At 34.7% G+C, this 20,161-nt stretch overlaps 1 protein-coding gene across 3 annotated transcripts; it reads right to left on the bottom strand.

Moving 5' to 3' along the window:
* Positions 1–214: 214 nt before the first annotated feature.
* Positions 215–19,820, bottom strand: Cenpq (centromere protein Q). Of its 3 annotated transcripts, XM_063240485.1 has the most exons (11): positions 19,667–19,813; positions 19,332–19,405; positions 17,506–17,615; positions 15,943–16,077; positions 15,320–15,371; positions 14,207–14,327; positions 7,015–7,080; positions 4,826–4,955; positions 2,323–2,442; positions 1,982–2,053; positions 215–1,280 (listed from the first exon to the last, which is right to left on the bottom strand). In XM_063240485.1, the coding sequence occupies exons 4-11, from the start codon at positions 16,036–16,038 to the stop codon at positions 1,143–1,145; spliced, it is 795 nt and encodes a 264-aa protein (XP_063096555.1). In that variant the 5' UTR covers positions 16,039–16,077; positions 17,506–17,615; positions 19,332–19,405; positions 19,667–19,813; the 3' UTR covers positions 215–1,142. The 3 variants fall into 3 exon arrangements, with proteins under 3 accessions (XP_063096555.1, XP_063096549.1, XP_063096562.1); XM_063240479.1 differs by lacking the exon at positions 19,332–19,405 and having other exon boundaries at positions 19,667–19,820; XM_063240492.1 differs by lacking the exons at positions 17,506–17,615; positions 19,332–19,405 and having other exon boundaries at positions 19,667–19,805.
* Between the last annotated feature and the right edge of the window lie 341 nt (positions 19,821–20,161).

Consider the following 20,161-nt stretch of genomic DNA (forward strand, 5'->3'; position numbering starts at 1 on the left):
CCCGCGTGATGGGATTACAGGTGTGTGCCCCATGCCTCGCCCAGTAACTTCTAAATAAACTGACAAGCCAGGAGGATCATTGTGAGTTTGAAACCAGCCTGGGGTACAAAGTGAGTTCAAGGCCAGACTGAACTGCATAGCGAGATCTTGTCTCAAAAAGAAAACAAATAAATACATAAACAAAATAACAAAAAGTTTACATTAAACACAAAAATAAACTGCAATTATTTTATTTTACCAACAGTTGCTTAGAAATGATCTTTGATATATTTTAACAACTTATATATAAAAACATATTATCAGACATTCTGTCCATGGGCCATCTTTGTCTGGTTTAGCACATAATCCCCTTCTGCTGTGAAATCTGGGGTGCAAGAATCTGCCTGTTTTGTTGCTGTATCTAGTAAATTGCATTTTGGTAATCCTAAATATCTACCATTTTCTTTGGTCTCTCAGGACCTTATACCTTTGGTGGCTGATTCTCATGCACTGGGTTTTTTCAAAAAAGTTTTTTGGTTGGTTTTGTTTTAAGGGAATAAATGTGCTTATGCTCTTTTTTAGAATTTTCTTAAGAGTATGCTTTGATGACAACAGAAAACAAATATTTAAAACAAAAACTTAATGCCACCTTCAAAATTGAAGGTATTTAGAGAATCTTAACTACTGACCAAGATTAGGGAGTCAGGAAAGGGTAGAGGCACTTGGGGATTTCTCAGGTTTCCTGTAGCCAGACAGAACATGTAAGTTCTTAGCTAAAGAAAAGTGATGGTAAACACGTTTTTCTTCTTTAAGCACTAAACATAAGCACTTCACATACACAATATCAGTTCCTCTGTGCCAGCTAACAGATGAGCCCCATTTAGCCACCATAAACTATCTGTTCACACCTACTCCTGTTTTATGGTTTAGGCAAATAACTGCAGTACAACAATATAAATACTGATTTTTCAGGTTTCATAATTGCTAAAAACAGTTTTCAAGACTACACTAGATGCTAATGGTAGGCCTATGCAGGCCAATTTTAAAGTGCATATTAGAAGATAGTAAGTCCTGCAGAAGCTTCAGCCTCTAATAATATAGGTTACCAGTTTTACAAATTCAGAAACATTAAATTAATAGGAAAACAGTATTTAAAAAATTCTCTAAGAGGCATTTAGTTTCTTATAGGCTTCTTCAATGAACATTGCCATGTTCTTCATCTGGGATGAATTATGAAGAATATCCAAGTCTTTCAGAAGAACCTTCTGGTTTGGAATTAGCATCAACATTTCTTTCTGTGGGTAAGATAGTATAATTAGTTTACAATGAAAACCATCAAACAGCTGTTATTTAGAGAGCACTGTATAGTGACTATCCATCCCCAAGTTCACTAATTATCAATAAATAGTTATTCCTCTTTCAAAACTAATTTTCCCTCTCTCCATTGGAGAATTACAGATAGGGAAATTTTAAATTACTTTCTGAGAAAACACGAACACATTCCACTACTAACAACATTTACACTACAGTATTTATTATGGTCCTCTGAAGAAAGATAAATTACGCACTATAGTTTACTACAGATATGAAAATGCTATTTTATAAGGAATTACATACTACTGTTAGAAGGAGAAATGAAACCATTGTCAAAATTTTCTTCCAGAAATGATCCTACAGTGACAATTACACAGATATATAAATATACATATGTATGTGTGTATCCCCCCCATGATTATCTGTAATACAAAATTTATTTACGTTCACTAGTAATTTACAAATTGTATTATGGTATATCCATACAATAAAATATAACTGCTGACAAGGATGAGAGATCTACATGAACTGACAGAGATATATAGTCTATGTAGTCAAATGAGAAAAATAATTTGTCACACAGTTTATATTAGAATTAGAGTTATGTAAAGAAACAGGATATGATTTACACATGTGCACTGCATAACTGGTGATGCAGTCAGCATGGTAAATAGACACTTGCCTGCAGCGTGGGTGTTTTTAGACTGTTCTGAGACAGCTCTGGGAGAGAAAGTACGTTATGTCTATCCAGTTGAAGCACCTAAATAGAAACAAACCTAGAGATTATTTCAAAAGGTTGATTTGCTGATCTTAATTTCAAAGTTTTTTCTTTTTTTTTTTAAATTTAAGAATTAAAAAGTACGTCCAAATTCTGGAGGGAGAGTGGAGAGGAGAGGAGGACCTGAAGAATTAAGATGTGTTATGCATCAACTCATGATGGATCTAATTATTATTTTGTATTGCAAACATGTACTAATAAAAGTTTTCTAAAAACATCTAAATTCTAGCAATACATTTTAAAACAATTACCTCTTTTGCCTTTTCCTCCTCCTCTTCTATTTCATGTGTCAAAATTTCAATTTTGTTTTTTAGACTCTTAATATTCCCAGTCACTGACTCTGTAGTCTGTACTATTTTATCTATTTCTTCCTAAATCAGAAAGAAATTATAATATTAAACCTTAATAGATTTATATAAAAAATACTTTATGTACAAAAATACTTTTGAAAGAAAATACTGATTTTTGTTTTGCTTTCAAAAGTCAGACTTCTTAAAAAACTACCATTGCCAGTGTAACAACGCATTATAAGGAAACCAACAGCAGAATAGAGAGAATCGTTCCTTAAAAGCTCAGTGAAGCTGCTTGTATCAGATATCCTGGGAGACCCAGGCATGAGTCTTGCAGAGCCGGGTACTGCTGACAGCAAGACAGCAACCGTTCTTCAGTGGCTTATAGCTTCATATACCAAAGAAACCCTAACTTATATTCCTACAGTTGCGAATATTTCTTTAATTTACCAAAATTAAATGCTGGGCATTAGGACTGGAATAGTATAAAAAACAGGAACAGTATCTCACATTAACTTAATATACAATATATAGGAGAAGATAAAAAGAAAATTAGAAATTAATGAAATGAATATGAAAATATTAGGGATGTCTTGGGTTGCAAGCCAAGCACAGAATTAGGCAGCATCCAGGTTTCTAAAAAGTGTAAGACATTGCATGGCTTTTACATCTAGTCCTAGCAACTGCTAATGAGATCAATCCTCTGAGGATCAGGGAACAAATGGATAAATCATACAAAAATGGTATACAGAGAACAACTCAAGCTTGTTCAGCAATATGGCCAATGCTACTTCAACACCATTCTCCAAACACTAAAAGCAGAACTACTGGTGAAATCTACAATAGTCCTCTTCAAGAAATATAATATGGCTTCTACATGACTGTTCTCTTGAAAGAGAACTGGCAGGGGTCAGCAACTGCCTATGGGCTGCTTTTGCATAATTCAAGAACTACCAATGGCTTTTACATTTTTAAAGAATCATTAAAAACCGAAACAAAAAAATAGGCAACAAATGCAACGTGTTCCATAAAGGTTAAAGCACTTGTCTGACCCTTTACAGGAATGTGTATAAATAATCACTTAGTATCTTAAACCTGGAGCTCCATTTACTAAAATGTAAACTGTATAGTTTAATTCTTTATTACAGAAAATGTCATTCATATAAAGAATGCTGTCATGAATCCTTCATGTATCTATCATCCAGTTTCAATTATCAACTCATGACTATCTTATTTCAACTCAATTCCTTCCCTACAAATCCTAGCTAGGCACCCTATAAATCTTACTTATAAATATTATAGTGCCAAAATATTCTATAGTTCTATAGGACACAAAATATATATGACCACAATATCATTATCACACTCTTAAAGATCTCAATAAATTCATATAAAATCTAGCTTTCACATTTCTGATTTTCTCACAAATTAGAACTTCTGTATTCGAAAAAAAAGTAGATTATTATATATGAATAAATGAAGATTTTTATACATGAAAAAAAATAAGACATTCCCTGAAAACAAGCCCTACTGAACCTTTTGGAGCAAAAATTAGTACGAACCAGCCTTATTTTGGAGAAAATAGAGTAGGTACATTGCTGTTCCTATTCCTTTTATTTTATCTTTAATACTGAGGGGGAAAAAATGGAGTCATTTGTGAATTTTGAATTATGAGAAATACGTGGGCATGCATCCTTTACATACATTATGTATTATGACCCTGCCCTAAATGACTTGTTAACAAAGACCTAAACACCATATTTACAAACGCCTGCAAAATATCTAAAGAATATAGGATCAGTTTATTTTAGTTTTGTAATTAATCGGTAAGTTCCTGGAGGGTTTTTAAAAAATTTAGGTGTCTACTAATTAAAAGCTTAATCATGATAAATAATGTTCTACTCTATCAGGCTGCAACAGAATCACACTCTGCAGTTAGGCTGATCACATTAGCATCTCAATTTTAAGCAATTTGTCTAAAGTCAGAAATAGCAGCATGTATTTTTTTCACATTTGTAAAATAAGAATATTAGAGTTACTTTAACTCATTGTGAGGATTAAGGGATATAAAGTGCTTAGAAAGCCCTCAATATATATTAGCTGTAATAACAGTAAAAACATTGACAATGATTATATTTTCTTACTATATACGAGAGAACTAATGTTTTGAAATCCACAGCATGTAGTAATTTAGTGATATTAAAAATATTAGGTTAGTTCAGCTAAAATAATCTAATAAAAAAATAAGATTGCTACTTCACAATAAATATATTAGAAGCCCTTCAATTTCAGGCAACTTTTGCTTCAACAACAACAACAACAACAACAACAACAACACAGTAATAATAAAATGAAACATCTAGTTCATGATCTAGTATTTATTCCCTGAAGAGTATCACAATTTAAGAAACTTGCAATTCTCCCAGCCCCTGCTTCTTATGGATTCCCTGTTCAGATTTCATACCTGCAATAACGCCATTCCTTCTTCATTAGCTCTGTCCTGTGCTCTTTCTATCTTCAGTAGACTTGACATATTAGTTAAATATGTTAGCTTTTGGCGAGGGGCTTTCAGGGTTTCACACAGTTGTAGCAACCTTAGGAACAGAAGAAAACAAGATTATTTTATTATCGTTAGTATTACTTTTGAAAAAGCTTCCCGCCCCAGCAGTTGTTAACTATGGCAGTACAGAGTCCCCCTCCTAAAAAGCCCTGTCACTTAACGTCCCAATTTATTTATCTCAAATCACAGGGCTGAGGCTGTTTACTTGTTAATCTAAATGTTTTCAAAGAATACCAAGTTCCCTGAAGTTTAAGGAACTACAACACTTAGATTAAAACGATATGCTTTAAAGTAGTAGCAACATAAATGGTATTCAACCCTCAAATAAAAAATCCTCCTACAAATACAAGTTGATCAGATCATTACTAGAAATTGATCTTTTTATATCCTCACATCTAGCAAGAATAATAGCTTTCTCAGATTTGATTCTTCAATTCTATAAGGAAGAAATCAAGGAGGAAAAACTTGGTTGCTTCTACTTTATAGCAGCATTTTTGTGTTCTAAAAATTCTACTATAAGTCAAACATTCTGAAGTACTTCAAAATTTGAAACTCTTTGGGTGTTAACATGACACAAGTAGAAAAACCAGTATCATAAAACTTTGAGTCATGTACAAAATTACTAAAAATATTATATAACATTAAGTCAGACTATGTTTATAAGGTATGTATGTTGCATAAATGAATTTTATGTCTAGATTTGGGTCCCATTTCTAAGATTCCTAATTGTATATATGCAAATACTACCCCGCCCCCCAACCCCCATCTCAAATCCCAATCACTCCTGGTCCCAAGCATTTTGGAATACAGATACTGAATTAGTACTTAAGATTTAAAAGAATCAGACTACTACTGGAGAAGCCAAGATTTATCTTTCTGTGATCATGCTGAAAATATTAATTTTTGGTGAACAAAGAAAAGTAACATAAGCCCTACAAATAATTCTCATTAAACTGTAAAAACAAACTTTAATTACCCAGAAAATCACCATTCGCCTATCACAACAAGCACAAACAAGCTGTTTGCATAAAGCTTCTTAAGAAAGATAAGTTTTAGTTTTTTTAAGTAAAATAAAGATTCTAGGGCTGGTGAAATAGCTCAGTGATACGGTGCTAAACTGGCATATGCCAGGCCCTGAGTTTAATTCTGAAATTCTACATTTGTTTTCATTAACTCAACTATGTAGAAAAGCCATTTACTGTTCCAAATGTTCAAAATAATCATTAGCTTTCCAAGAGTCTCACAAACTCTAATGGCTGTGCCTTGAATATATGCTACCATACTCAATGCCAACGCTTAAATCATTTGTTTCTAAAGCTGTAGGGGCTAAGAGTTTGTTTGCCTTGCCCATCTGGTCACGATAGAGATTTAGCACACCCTCCCTATGTTGCTATTAAGGCTAAGAATGATACTTAAAGAAAAAATAAATCAAACTTGTGTTCAAATGACTTCCCAGAAATAGAGTACTAGGTCATAAACATTTCGAGGCAAACCCAAAACTGAGATATTAAACATTCTTTTTATAAAACATTCTTTTATGAAAGGAAAATATTATATAAATACTAGAAAAACTGAGCTTTAAAAATCATGGGCAATGGTGTGGCTCTAGAATCATTTGAAAAGAAACATACATTAGTGAGCTGCCACAAGATGAACAGCTGTTATGCCCTGGAAAATTATACAGTTGTTTGTGCAAATACTGTAATACAAATATGAACTAAAGGAAAAGCACAACGATAGGATAAACATCACATTGGTTAAGCACAGCAAACTGTTAACTTTAACTTGTTAAAAACAAAGTTTAAGGGAAATAAAGTTGAAAAATATTTTTGAAATACCGACACTGAATAGTAAAACGTGACAATTTAAAAAATAAATTGTGATTTTCAGATTCTTTTGTACAAACTCTAACATTTGGGCTGTTTCAGTAATACATGTAGCAGGAGTTCAGACATGAAACAACACATACTCTCAAATTATTCTTAGAAACAACAATACTGATCTTCCACAAATATCTATCTTGGCCAAAAAGGAACAATCAGATTTTAAAAAGAACTATGTTGTAATCATTTTCAATTATATAACTATCTTACCTTCTCTTCAGGCAGTTGAGATGACACTGAATTGGTTCTTTTTCTTTAGTATTACTCAAAATTGCTCTAAAAAAGAAATTGAGTAAGTATTAGCTTGAAACATGAGTAACATATTTTGTGTACTTTTACTGTCTGAATTCTTTCAAGTGTTCTTCCGTGCCAAGTAGGCAAAGATACTTACTTTCCTTTTTGTATGAAATATATTTTAGGTCTGGAGGACTGAATATCTCTGCAAGCAGGGAGGGATTGCAGGTTCCTGAGGCACCTCGGCCTGTGGCTTCTGGGTGCAGTGAAGTGGAGCAGCAGGTTAGAGACCACTACATCCACCTCCCCATCCCGGCTGCACTTGGAGGTCTGCTGAGCTCCCCACGGGTGGGTGGGCCTACACTATCCCCCGAGCCTAGCCACGCCTAGCCATTGGTGTGCAGAGGAGGAGCTGGGCGGATCTGGAGTGCCTGCAGAAGCCCCTTCCTTTGTCTGGAGGACTGTGGATATCTCTGCAAGCAGGGAGGGATCACAGGTTCCTGAGGCACTGCGGCCTGTGGTGAGTACCCTAACCCAGCTGCGATTGAAGAGCTGTGGAGCTTCCAAGGGGCAGGTGGGCACACAGTGTCCCTGAGGCCCAGCTTGTCTGGAACTGCAGAGTTCTGAACAAGCAGAGGAGGGCCATTGGTTCTGCAGGCCCAATGGCTTGGGATAGCGTGGTGCCAGAGTCTCAGTAGCTGCAAACATAGAAGGGGATTTTCAACAGATCCTGAGGAAGCTTTCAAATAACACTTGAAACACAGAAATATAGGAAAATGACAAAACGAAAGACCAAATTACAACCTCAAACCTCCAGCCCATCTCAGGAAACCCTAGGAGGAATGTATTTAGAAGAAAATATATCCCATCCACCTCATATATCAGACACAATAGCTACTGAAGTTGACAAGCAACTCCAGGAAGCTTTAAAGAAATTCAAACTCGAAATAATTTCCCAGATAAAAGAAGAAATGATAAAAGAAATGAAAGAGATTCTAAATATATCTAAAGAAAACACAGATAAAAAATTGGAGGAACTAAACAAAAAGATAGAATCCCTAGACAAGCAATATAAGAAACAAACAGAATACATAATGCAGATGCACAGAGATATACAGGAAATAAAAAACTCCACTGCAAGTTGTAAAAACTGCCTTAATGAAAGTGAAGATAGAATTTCAGACCTTGAAGACAGGATTGTAGCTAGTGAACAGGAAAGGAAAGATCTTTTAAAAATAACAAGGAATCAGGAAACAACAATTCAACAACTGCAAGACGATGCAAAGAAGAATAACATAAGAATGATAGGGATTAATGAAAAGAAGGAGACAACATAAAGGATATCAAGAGGATATTTAGAGAAGTAATAGCTGAAAATTTCCCAAGCATGAGATCAGAAACTGACATCAGGATCAGTGAAGCATATAGAACTCCAAATAGTCATAACAAAAATAAAACTACACCCAGGCATATAATAATCACCATCCCAGAAATCCAACACAAGAATAGATTATTAAAAGCTGTCAGAGAGAAAAGACAGATCACTTATAAAGGAAAACCTATCAGAATCACAGCAGACTTCTCATCACAAACAATAAAGTCAAGAAGAGCATGGAGTGAAGTATTCCAGATCCCAAAGCAAAATGATTTCCAACCTAGACTGATATATCCTGCAAAACTATCATTCAAAATAGATGGTGCAATACGATACTTCCATGACAAAGAACAGCTGAAGAACTTCATGAACACCAAACCAACCCTGCAAAAAATACTGAAAGTCAGTTTAGATACACAAAGGAAAAAACCACTAAGCAAAGCAGATAATTAAACAGAACAGAAAGATAAAGATGCAACAGCAGAGTGATCACATGTCAACAATAAACCAGCATTTAACAGTAATAACCATTAATGTAAATGGTCTCAATGCACCAATCAAAAGAAACAGACTAGCAGAATGGATCAAGAAACAAAATCCAACCATATGCTGTTTACAGGAAACCCATCTAACCCAGAAGGATACTCACAGACTGAAAGTCAAAGGATGGAAAACAATACTTCATGCAGCAGGAATTCAAAAAAAGGCAGGAGTAGCCATTCTGTTTGCAGACAACGTGAACTTTAAACCAACAATGACCATAAAGGATAAAGAAGGTCACTACATACTCGTAAGGGGAAAACTCCAAGAGGAAGAGATAACTATCTTAAATATATACGCACCAAACTCCAGAGCACCCAGTTATATAAAACAATTATTAACAGAAATGAAAACTCAAATTATCAGTAACACAATTATAACAGGAGACCTTAATACGCCATTGACACCAAGGGACAGATCAACCAGACAGAAAATGAGCAAAGAAATAACAGAACTGAATCATACCTGTGAACAAATGGGTTTGATAGACATATACAGAATGTTCCACACAACAACATCAGAATACACATTCTTCTCAGCAGTACATGGATCATTTTCTAAAACAGACCATATATTAGCTCACAGAACATATTTAAACAAGTGCAAAAGAGCTGAAATCATCCCTTGCATGTTATCGGATCATGGCGCTCTGAAATTAGAAATTAATGATAAAAGATACTGCAAATATCCCACAAACACATGGAAACTGAATAACACACTCTTGAGTAATCAGTGGGTCACAGAAGAAATTAAAGAAGAAATCAAACAATACCTAAAAGAAAATGAAAACGCAGATACAACTTACTGGAATCTGTGGGATGCAATGAAAGCCGTCCTGAGAGGAAAATTTATTGCACTGAGTTCCCACATGAGGAAAACAGAACGAATACAAATAAATAACTTGATGCTACACCTCAAACAGCTAGAAAAAGAAGAGCAAGTCAAGCCCAAAGACAAAAGAAGAGAGGAAATTATAAAAATCAGAGCAGAAATCAATGCAATAGAGACTAAGAAAACAATCCAAAGAATCAATGAATCAAAGAGTTGGTTCTTTGAAAGAATAAATAAAATCGATAAGCCCCTAGCCAACCTTATTAAAAAAAGGGAAGAAAAAGCTCAAATTCATGCAATAAGAAATGAAAAAGGAGAAATCACTACAGACCCAATAAAAATACAGAAGATCATCAACACCTATTTCGAAAACCTCTACTCTCAAAAGTTTGATAACACAGAAGAAATAGACAGATTCTTAGAAGCATATGAAGTGCTAAAGCTAGATCAAGAGGATGTAAAACTGTTGAATAACCCAATCTCTGTTACTGAAATTGAAAATGTAATTAAGTCCTTACCCACCAAGAAGAGCCCAGGCCCAGATGGATTCACTGCAGAATTCTACAAGAAATACAAAGAAGACCTAATGCCGACACTCCTCAAACTATTCAATGAAATTGAAAGGGAAGCAATCCTTCCTAAGTCATTCCTGGAAGCAAATATTACTCTAGTACCAAAACCTGAGAAAGACCCAACTAAAAAAGAGAACTATAGACCGATCTCCCTAATGAACACAGATGCAAAAATCCTCAATAAAATAAAATATTGGCAAATAGGATGCAGCAAATCATCAAGAAGATTATACACCATGACCAAGTGGGATTCATCCCAGGAATGCAAGGATGGTTCAACATACGCAAATCAATAAATGTAATCCACCATATCAATAAAGCCAAAAATAAGAATCACAGGATCATTTCTATAGATGCAGAAAAAGCCTTTGATAAGGTCCAACATTTATTCATGATAAAAACTTTACAGAAAATTGGAATAGATGGTCTTTACCTCAATATAATAAAGGCCATTTATGACAAACCAACAGCCAGCATCATACTAAATGGCCAAAAATTGAAAGCCTTTACTTTAAAATCAGGCACAAGACAAGGATGTCTTTATCACCACTCCTATTTAATATAGTAGTGGAAGTACTAGCCAGAGCAATTAGGCAAGAAAGAGAAATAAAAGGGGTAAAGATAGGAAAAGAAGAAGTTAAATTATCATTGTTTGCAGATGACATGATACTCTCCATAGAAGACCCCCTAAACTCCATTGAAAGACTCTTAGATACAATAAATAAATTCAGTAATGTGGCTGGATACAAAATCAATACTCAGAAATCAATAGCATTCCTATACACGAACAACAAAATCACAGAGAGGGAAATAAGAGAAACTGGACTATTCACATTAGCAAGCAAAAAAATGAAATATTTAGGAATTACTCTTACAAAAGAAGTGAAAGACTTATACAGTGAAAATTATAATACACTGAAAAAGGAAATTGAAGATGATCTCAGAAAATGGAAAGACATCCCTTGCTCATGGATAGGAAGAACAAACATTGTGAAAATGGCCATTCTCCCAAAACTGTTATACAGATTCAATGCAATCCCAATAGAAATACCATCAACATACCTTATAGATCTAGAGAAATCACTCCTAAATTTCATCTGGAACCAGAAGAGACCTAGAATCGCAAAGGCAATTCTAAGCAGCAAAGACAAAGCAGGAGGCATCACAATCCCTGACTTGAAGTTATACTACAAAGCAACAGTAGTAAAATCAACATGGTATTGGAATCAAAACAGAGCTGAAGATCAATGGAATAGATTAGAAGATACAACCACAACTACAAACACACTCAACCACCTTATCTTTGATAAAGGAGCCAAGCAGATTCACTGGAAGAACGACAGTCTCTTTAATAAATGGTGCTGGAAAAACTGGCTCTCCATTTGCCGAAAACTAAAGCTAGACCCATGTCTATCACCATGTACTAAATTAAAATCTAAATGGGTCAAAGATCTGAATATTAAAACAGAAACACTAAATCTATTGGAAGACAAATTGGGTAGAAACCTTGGAGACATAGGAGTAGGTAGAGAATTCATGAACAGGACTCAAACCGCACGGGAAATACTTCCCAGAATCAATAACTGGGACCACTTCTTATTAAAAAGTTTCTGCATGTCAAAAGAAATCTCCAGCATAGTGAAAAGAAAACCCACAAACTGGGAAAAGATTTTAGTGAACTCTCTCTCAGACAAGGGACTCTTGTCTAAAACATATAAAGAATTAAAAAAACTCAGACCTCCAAAATTCAAAGATCCAATCCAAAAATGGGCATCTGAGATGAATACGCAATTCTCAGATGAAGAAATGCAAATGGCAAATAAATACATGAAAAAATGCTCATCATCATTGGTCATTAGAGAAATGCAAATTAAAACCACACTGAGATACCATCTCACTCCTGAAAGAATGGCTAGGATCAAGAAAACCAACAACAACAAATGCTGGAGAGGCTGTGGGGAAAAAGGAACTCTCCTGCACTGTTGGTGGGAGTGTAGACTGGTACAGCCTTTGTGGAGGTCTGTCTGGAGGTTTCTCAAAAAGTTGGGATTGGAAATCCCATTCATTCCAGCTATTCCACTTCTAGGCATATTCCCAGAAGAACTGAAAGCAATATACCACAGTGATATATGTGCACCTATGTTTATAGCAGCACAATTTGTAATCACCAGATCTTGGAAACAACCCAAGTGTCCATCAACTGAGGAATGGATAAAAAAGTTGTGGTATTTCTATACAATGGAGTATTATTCAGCTATAAAGAAGGATCACATTGAGATATTTATCAATAAATGGGCGCAGCTTGAGACCATACTCATAAGTGAAATAAATCAATCTCGCATGTATGAATACCGAATATTTTCCCTAATGTAAGTAATGATTCAAATATATAAAAATATGTGGTAATCATGATTCCCCATTATGTGGCCTTGAAGCCTTATAAAATTTTCACTTATTAATTGGAAAGGCTTTATTCTGGGCTTCTTGATATGGAAATATTTGAAGCTATAGTATATGAAGTTTTATCCAAATATTTCAAGGAAAAAAACATAAACTATGGTAACTACTATTCTTTAAAAAGATTAGTTATTTCTTATGTTTATTTTAATTAAGGGAAAAATTAAAAAAATTAGGATATATAATAGTAACTCTTTTTGATTTCCTATTAACTTGTTTTGAAGTCCTGTAATACTCGCACGATCTTGTTTTGACTGATTAGACTCTGTTCCATTCTGTGCGATAGTATCAAGTTTGAGGGTATAGGCAACTACTTTGAAGGCAGTAAGATTCACTAAGATGCCCATTCTGGTTTGACTATTGTCTCCTTTGGAAGTCCTGTAATGTTTACAATGCCTAAGTTTTATTGGTCTTGTTCTCTACTGTTTTGTCCAACTTTATAATATCTAATGAGATAGACAATTCTTTTTAAGGAAACAAGAGACAACGTTGATAACCATTGTTAATAACCTTGTACTCTGTTCTACATCATGTGCTATGTTTATCCTTGGTTTTGACTGACAGCTTTGTTTTGCCGTATTTGACTTTATTCTCCCCCCCCCAAAAAAAAAGTAATAAGAACTAAGGAGTAATAAAATCCAAAATGTGTAAATTTTGTTGTAAAAAAGAGGGAGGAAAAAAAAAAAGAGCTCTAACGGATATAACAGCAAGTGTGTTTAGGGGTGTTAAATAGCTGACTATATTAATGTTTTTGGATTATTGAACACAGCTGTTTGCAGTCTCTCTGTTTGAATGTCTACTTTGTATTCTTTGATACTGTGATGTGAGCAACTATTTCCAAGATGATAATATGTAATCTATTAATAGGTGATTTCTTACTGTTATGATTTTTTTTGTAGTTCTGTATTATGTGTAACCTTACACTGCTTTGTTTTGTTTTGTGTTTTTCTCTTTTTCCTCTTAAATAAAATAAAATAAAATATATTTTAAATAGCAGTACAGTAAAAATATTTTAAGATCATAGGAATCTGCTGAAGGAATTCAGCTCTAATACAGAATTCTACCTTGCTTTCTTTATATCAACTATAGAATGGTAGCTTCCATATTAATAGTCACTCTGAAATCAACTTCTTCCAAAAAAATCCTTATTGACAAAACAATTTAAAATTTTTATACATGGCTGATCTGGCCATAAAGATTTTTTACTGATGGAATCCCATGTTTCTAAAATTAAAGATGTTTTTGCTGAAGACCAAGGCTATTACAAACATTAAGTATATCTTCTTCTGAAATATAAAAAATTCCCAAAGCATATTGTCATATTTAGAAAAATACTTACAGGAAACACAGTAAGTAAGAACCAAGAGATGAAAAAGAAAAATTTTATACTCACATAATCACTGCTTCTATCACAGTTTCCAAATGCTCCCTCATACTCTTTGAAAGAGGTTGCCAGGTTTTTCTCTTGTTGGATGCTATCTTTATCTGTTTTAGATTAATATGATTTGTTTGTCCTGTTATTAGTGATAGAAGATATTGTGATTAGTTCAGAAATTTGCATGGTTTTACTTAAAAAATGGATTCTTTAATCTAAAAAAGTTAACAGAATTATAAAAACAAAATACTATAGAGGTTTATAAACTTTTTAACTCATTTATTATTGCAGGACTAGGTGTTGAATATGAATTCAGTGCCCATTATGTTAACTGAAATAGTATTAGGCAATACTGCAAAACAAGCCCCAAATAATTTTAGGTGAAAAAATAACCTATAATTATTCAAAGTTATAGTCTCAGTAATGACTTGAACTCAAGAACTTTATTGAGAAGACTGCAATACTCTTTCTACCAAATATTAGATGGCAACTAGAAAAAAAGCAAATTAATCAAACCACAAAAATAGATAATTCATCATCAGCTGTGTGCTATCCTACTTATAAACAAAGGAGATTACTGACTTTCCTAAAGAACAGTTTTAGAGAGAAGGGATATTAAGCAAATTACATATGTGCAGAACATTGCAAGATAAAGAAGTAGTATGCTGTATGGAAGTATAATACCAAAGCGTTGTCTTGGGTGAGGAAAGGTAGGGGATCCTCCTCTCATGAGGAAGTGATATTTAAGAAAATATGTCTATTCCAGATTAATTTACTCCAAACAGTCTTAGGTAGTGGTTCCAAATTAATCTACACAACAGTGGCAGAACAGCAAATACTCTGTCTCGAGAAAAGTAAGTGGGTTTGTCTTTACATAACAATTTAGACTGTGAGACATTTTGATTTTCACTAGTTCTTGTCAAATTAGTAGCATAGAAGCCTTTCCCATATTTTGCTATAAGTGTTAAGTAAAATTTTAGTTGACAAAAAATAGTGACTGTATCTTATGAAAATGTGAATGTGGGTGCTTATTACTCTTTTGCACAGAACTCATAAAAAAGATGCTGAAAAACTTTTCATGAATAAATCCTAAGAAAGATACATATTAGAGAAGATACAGAAAAGAAATACCTTCAGAAGATGTATGCTTTGGATGATTTTTAATTCTTTTTGTGCTTCTAACCTAAAGGGAAAATATATATACGGAAAGAAAATTAAACATCACATGAAAATGTATCACCTTTGCTATAGCTTTGTTACATATTTTAGTATTTTAAAGAGTATACATATATATTCTGGTGGATAGAAAAAAATGCATAATGCCACTTCTACAGAAAACAGCGCATATTTACCACAAGCAGAACATATACTAAAGTAATTGTTAGATGACAGTAAGAACAATTTTATGTAGTGTAAAAGAATTTTCAAAGTAAATCAATATTCACTTTGCTGGTAAAATAGTATTATGCATTTTATCTAAAAAAAAATAAGCTTTGCCTAATGAACAAGGTGAAACCTAGGATACTTTGGATTCGTTCATTTACTGTTTTATGAAGATAGGAAAAATTAAGATAAGAAGTATTAATTCTTCCCAAACTATTTTTTACAAGTCTTGTTATAAAACTCTTAGACTACAATATGATTTCCTATAGTTTGTAGTTAAACTAACTCTCAGTCTTCACCTACTTCTACAGACTAAATACATGACATTTCCAACTAAGAGCTCTAAGTGAAGGATTTAATATTTTCTTTACCACTTCCTCTGAGAACTCCACTTCATCAACTTTTCTTTTTGAATTTTTTTTTACTTGTTGAGGCTTTTTCCTGGAATTATTTGCTTTATCACGCATCTTGATCTAAACAGTACAACTGTGACGCTTTTAAAGAAACTGTAAAGATGAAAAGAATACAGAAAAATGATCAAACCTTTTACAATGTTTTGTTAAAAAAGACTACCTGTGATTGCTTCAAATTTTCCTTTTTAAAAAAAAAAATGTAGTGAATGAAAGTTTGGGGACAGCATAATACTTTTAAAAAACATTGTAACTTTTTTGTTTTTAGGAAACATGGTCTTTGCTATGTTGTCCAGGCTTGCACTGAATTCTCTATTGAGCCCAGGCTGGTCTCAAACTCACGGCAATCTTATGGCCTCAGTCTCCCCAGTGCTGGGATTACAGGCATGTGCCACCATGTCTGGTAATATTTTAACACAAATAACTTTGGCTGTCTTGTCAGTAAAAGGATAAATGATTCAATTTCATTCCTCTAATAAGTATGAAGATGAATGAATTCCACTCCTCAAAATCCTTTTCATTTACATGGCTTTCAAAATATCATTTGAATGGCTTTTATTTACATAACATCATCTCCATGTTTAAATCCAAGAAAACAAAAATAATGTTCACAAATGTCAGTTCAAAAAGTAATATCTTCCTAAAGTAACTGGGTTTACATTACTCAATCTATGGTAAAGATAGGAGATAACTTTTAGGGTTATACTATTTTTTTCCCAGCAGTATTGGGGATTAAATCCAGGACCTGAGCTATATCCCCAACTCTTTTGTTAATTCTTACCTTTCAAACAATCCACAGTATATTGTGGCTACTAATGTAATTGTCTGCCATTTCTAAGGATTTAAATGTTATCTGCTGTACATGCATTTTAAAAATAGTACGGAAGTATATTGATTACTTTATCCTACAAATTACAAAACAAGACATGATGAGGATTTTCATAATTAAACTTCTTTTCCCCTTACAGTTCTTTATCACTAAACTCCTTCTTGATAGAAGGAATAGAGGGGTGGATTATGTATTATTGTGTTAGACCATAAGGAATACACCTGTTATAAATTAGGTACAGTATACAAGGAAGTTTGTATATTTGCATATGTATGTATATTGTTTTTTGGGCATATACAGCTAGATATTATACAGGTAAATCACTGTTCCTTTTCTAAACTTTCAGAGTTTATTTCAAATAATATATAAAAAATTGGTTGAAAGACCACAAAATATATAGACTGTCAGATCTGTTACAAAAAGTAGTAGAAACCAAAACATCACTTTACCCAGATTCTAAACAATGTGATTCCTTACTCTACACTTAATCTCTCTTTTGTTGCATTGCTAACAAACCCAATTTCCTCAACATAACTTCCCCTACTTCTAAATTCATCCATGAGTGCCGCATTCACTGACCTCTCTTACAGGAGGTCACATATACAGTTCATGTTGTCTATTAGATAAGAGGCAAGTGAGGGCTGATACTCAGATTAAAAACGGTATAAATCTGAGCCAAATGTAGTGATGCATACCTATAATCTCCAGCATTCAGGAAGCTGAGGCAGGAGGATCACTGCAACTTCAAGTCCAGCATGGCTACATAGTGAGTTCAAGTGTCCAGCCTGAACCACACAGCAAGACTCTGTCTCAAAAAAAAAGAAAAGAAAATTCCTCTTTCTATTCTTGTTCTTTTTTGTTGTTGTTGTTGTTTTAATGGCACTGAGAACTGACCCAGTTCAAATTTACAATTGTGATTCAGTCTAAGTTTCCCAGAGAGCTGGGATTACAACAGTGTGTCATCATGGGCAGTTGCAAATTTCTTCCTGCTACTGGTAAAGCGGGATAAATTCTAGATTCCCTTGTCTTACATCTTAGCAGATTCTGCAGCTCAAACAATTGGCTGAAGTGATTCTGTTTCAATTTACTAGTCAAAAAGAAAAACAAAAACCAAGAGATTGGCAGCTTCAACTTCCTCTTGCTTGGAAACACTGGCTCTTGGAATTCAGCTGCTGCTATACTGGAAAGCTAACATGCAGAGGATCTGAAAAGCCCTATGTAAGCTTTCAGCCAACAGCCAGCAACAATTTAGCAGTTTGGTGTGTACCTAAGCCAATATGCTACAGCTGACATTGCATGGAAAAAAGATAAGCTGGCTTCCCAATCCTGAGTCCGAAACAAGTGATTAAAAGATCCATCTCAATACCAATCACACAGCATACAAACTCTTTAGCATGTCATTTAGTCTTCTGAATCTAGCCTTGCCTCGCTTCCCATACTTCTACTCCTTAATTGAATTTCGCTCTCTATACAGATTTGATTTCTTGAACACACTTAGTGTAATTCTGCTTCTCATGTACAAATTGTATCCTCTACCTGACCTCCTTTCTTTCCTGTCTCTTCTTAACCTCTCAGATCACCTTCTTCCAAAGCTTTCCTAACCACTATACTTTCTTTCTCTGTGGACTCTATGGCCTCTCTCCGCAAGTTTATGGTTTGATTCTATGAATCACTTTCTCTTACTTTCTTGTGTTCAGTAACAAGTCATTCAGTGCTACTCTAAATGTGATTCACAAACTGGCACAATTCTTTTAAATGCAGGAACAGAATAATAAATGTTTTGATAGTAATTTGACAGAATAATCTTACGTATCAGATTTAATCAGAAATCGGCCTTGTCTTTAGAATCTCGTTTTTTTTGGTAATTAAAAATTTTTTAAATAGACTTTATTTTTCAGACCAGGCTTTAAGTTTACAGTGAAACTGAGCAGAAGGTATATAACGTTTTCATATAACCTACCCACCCCCCACCTACTCTGACTTTCTTCACCATTGATATATACATTGAGATTAGAGATTGCACCACCACACCCGGCTTAATAATGTATTACGAAAGTATCAGTTGTGACTGATAACCCATTGTTTCTATCACTGCCAGGAGAGCTGTAATATATATTAAAGCGTATAGAAATTTTGTTCTGGTCTTGATCCCCTGGGAACCAGAGCCTGACAAAAACGAAAACAATTACTTTGTAGTGTGATAAATGCTGAGAGAAAAAAAAAATTAGTGAATGACTATCTTAACTTACCTCGGGTATACGTATAGAAGTATACACTATTCAGAGAAAAATTTATTTGAATTACCTTTTGAATTATTTATCTAAAGGAGAAATAAAGTATTTAAGAGAAATCAGCAAAAGCTAGGTGACTCAAGTCAGCTCGAAGGAAACGTGATTTCGGAAACATGCAGCGAGACTTTTACTGTTTATAGGACGAGTGGAAACAGCTGCAACAGTAGTTTGCGATCGACTACATCTTGTACAAAGGAGGAGGGCACCCCATGGTGTCTTGTTTTTCTTACCAGCTTGCGGGAACTCGCAAGATCAAGAGTCTCAATCTACTCTCCCAAGTGAGCACAAGAGATCCGGATCACATCTGGCAAACAAGCACACAGACACTGATGCACTCCGCCCCATACTGGCTGACAGTGCTTCACAAATGAGGATAAAGAGAATGGGGGAAGTAGGGAAGAACTAGTATACGTGGTTCCCCTCCCTCCTGGAAACTCAAATGCTTCAGCCTGCGGCCCTGAGTGACAACTAACTGGCCATCAGCCAACACCCTCGAAAATCACCTAACGTTCCCCAAATATAAGACCATGGTGCTTGAAATAAACGCGCCGGCCACAAGACTCACCTAACCACCCAGCAGGTTAAGCGCTTTCAAAACTCAGCGATTGAATTCTTAAATGTGTCTGAGATCCGAACTCAGAGGAATTCGCGCCTAAACAACCAAAAACCAAGGAGACCGGAAGTGTGGGGAAAGAAAGCGGAACCCGTCAGAGCGAGAGGCGGACCTCTGACGTCATCAGAAACGCAGCCACCAGAGAGCGATTTGATTGGCTTCCGGGGCCGGGATTCGTCCGGCTGTTTGTTGGCTCAGGCAGGATTGGGTCTCTAACTCGTAGAGCGGGAATCTGAATAGTCCAGTCGCCCTTTCCTACAGTAGAGTCCGAAACAGCTGGGCTAGTTAAGACTGCACTTAGAAGCCCTCCCGGCTTTCTGTGTAATCGTTTTTTTTTTTCTTCTTTTAAGTTCATCTCTTTTGCTCTATGTCCTTTCTCTACCCACACAGCAGGGTTTTTTCCTTTGCGTTTTTACCTACCTGCTGTAACTGGATCCCACTCACCTT

This window comes from Cavia porcellus, unplaced genomic scaffold (genome assembly GCF_034190915.1).
Source record: "Cavia porcellus strain 051 isolate PalLab524CR breed Dunkin Hartley unplaced genomic scaffold, mCavPor4.1 scaffold_2, whole genome shotgun sequence".
NCBI classification, from domain to species: Eukaryota; Metazoa; Chordata; class Mammalia; order Rodentia; family Caviidae; genus Cavia; species Cavia porcellus.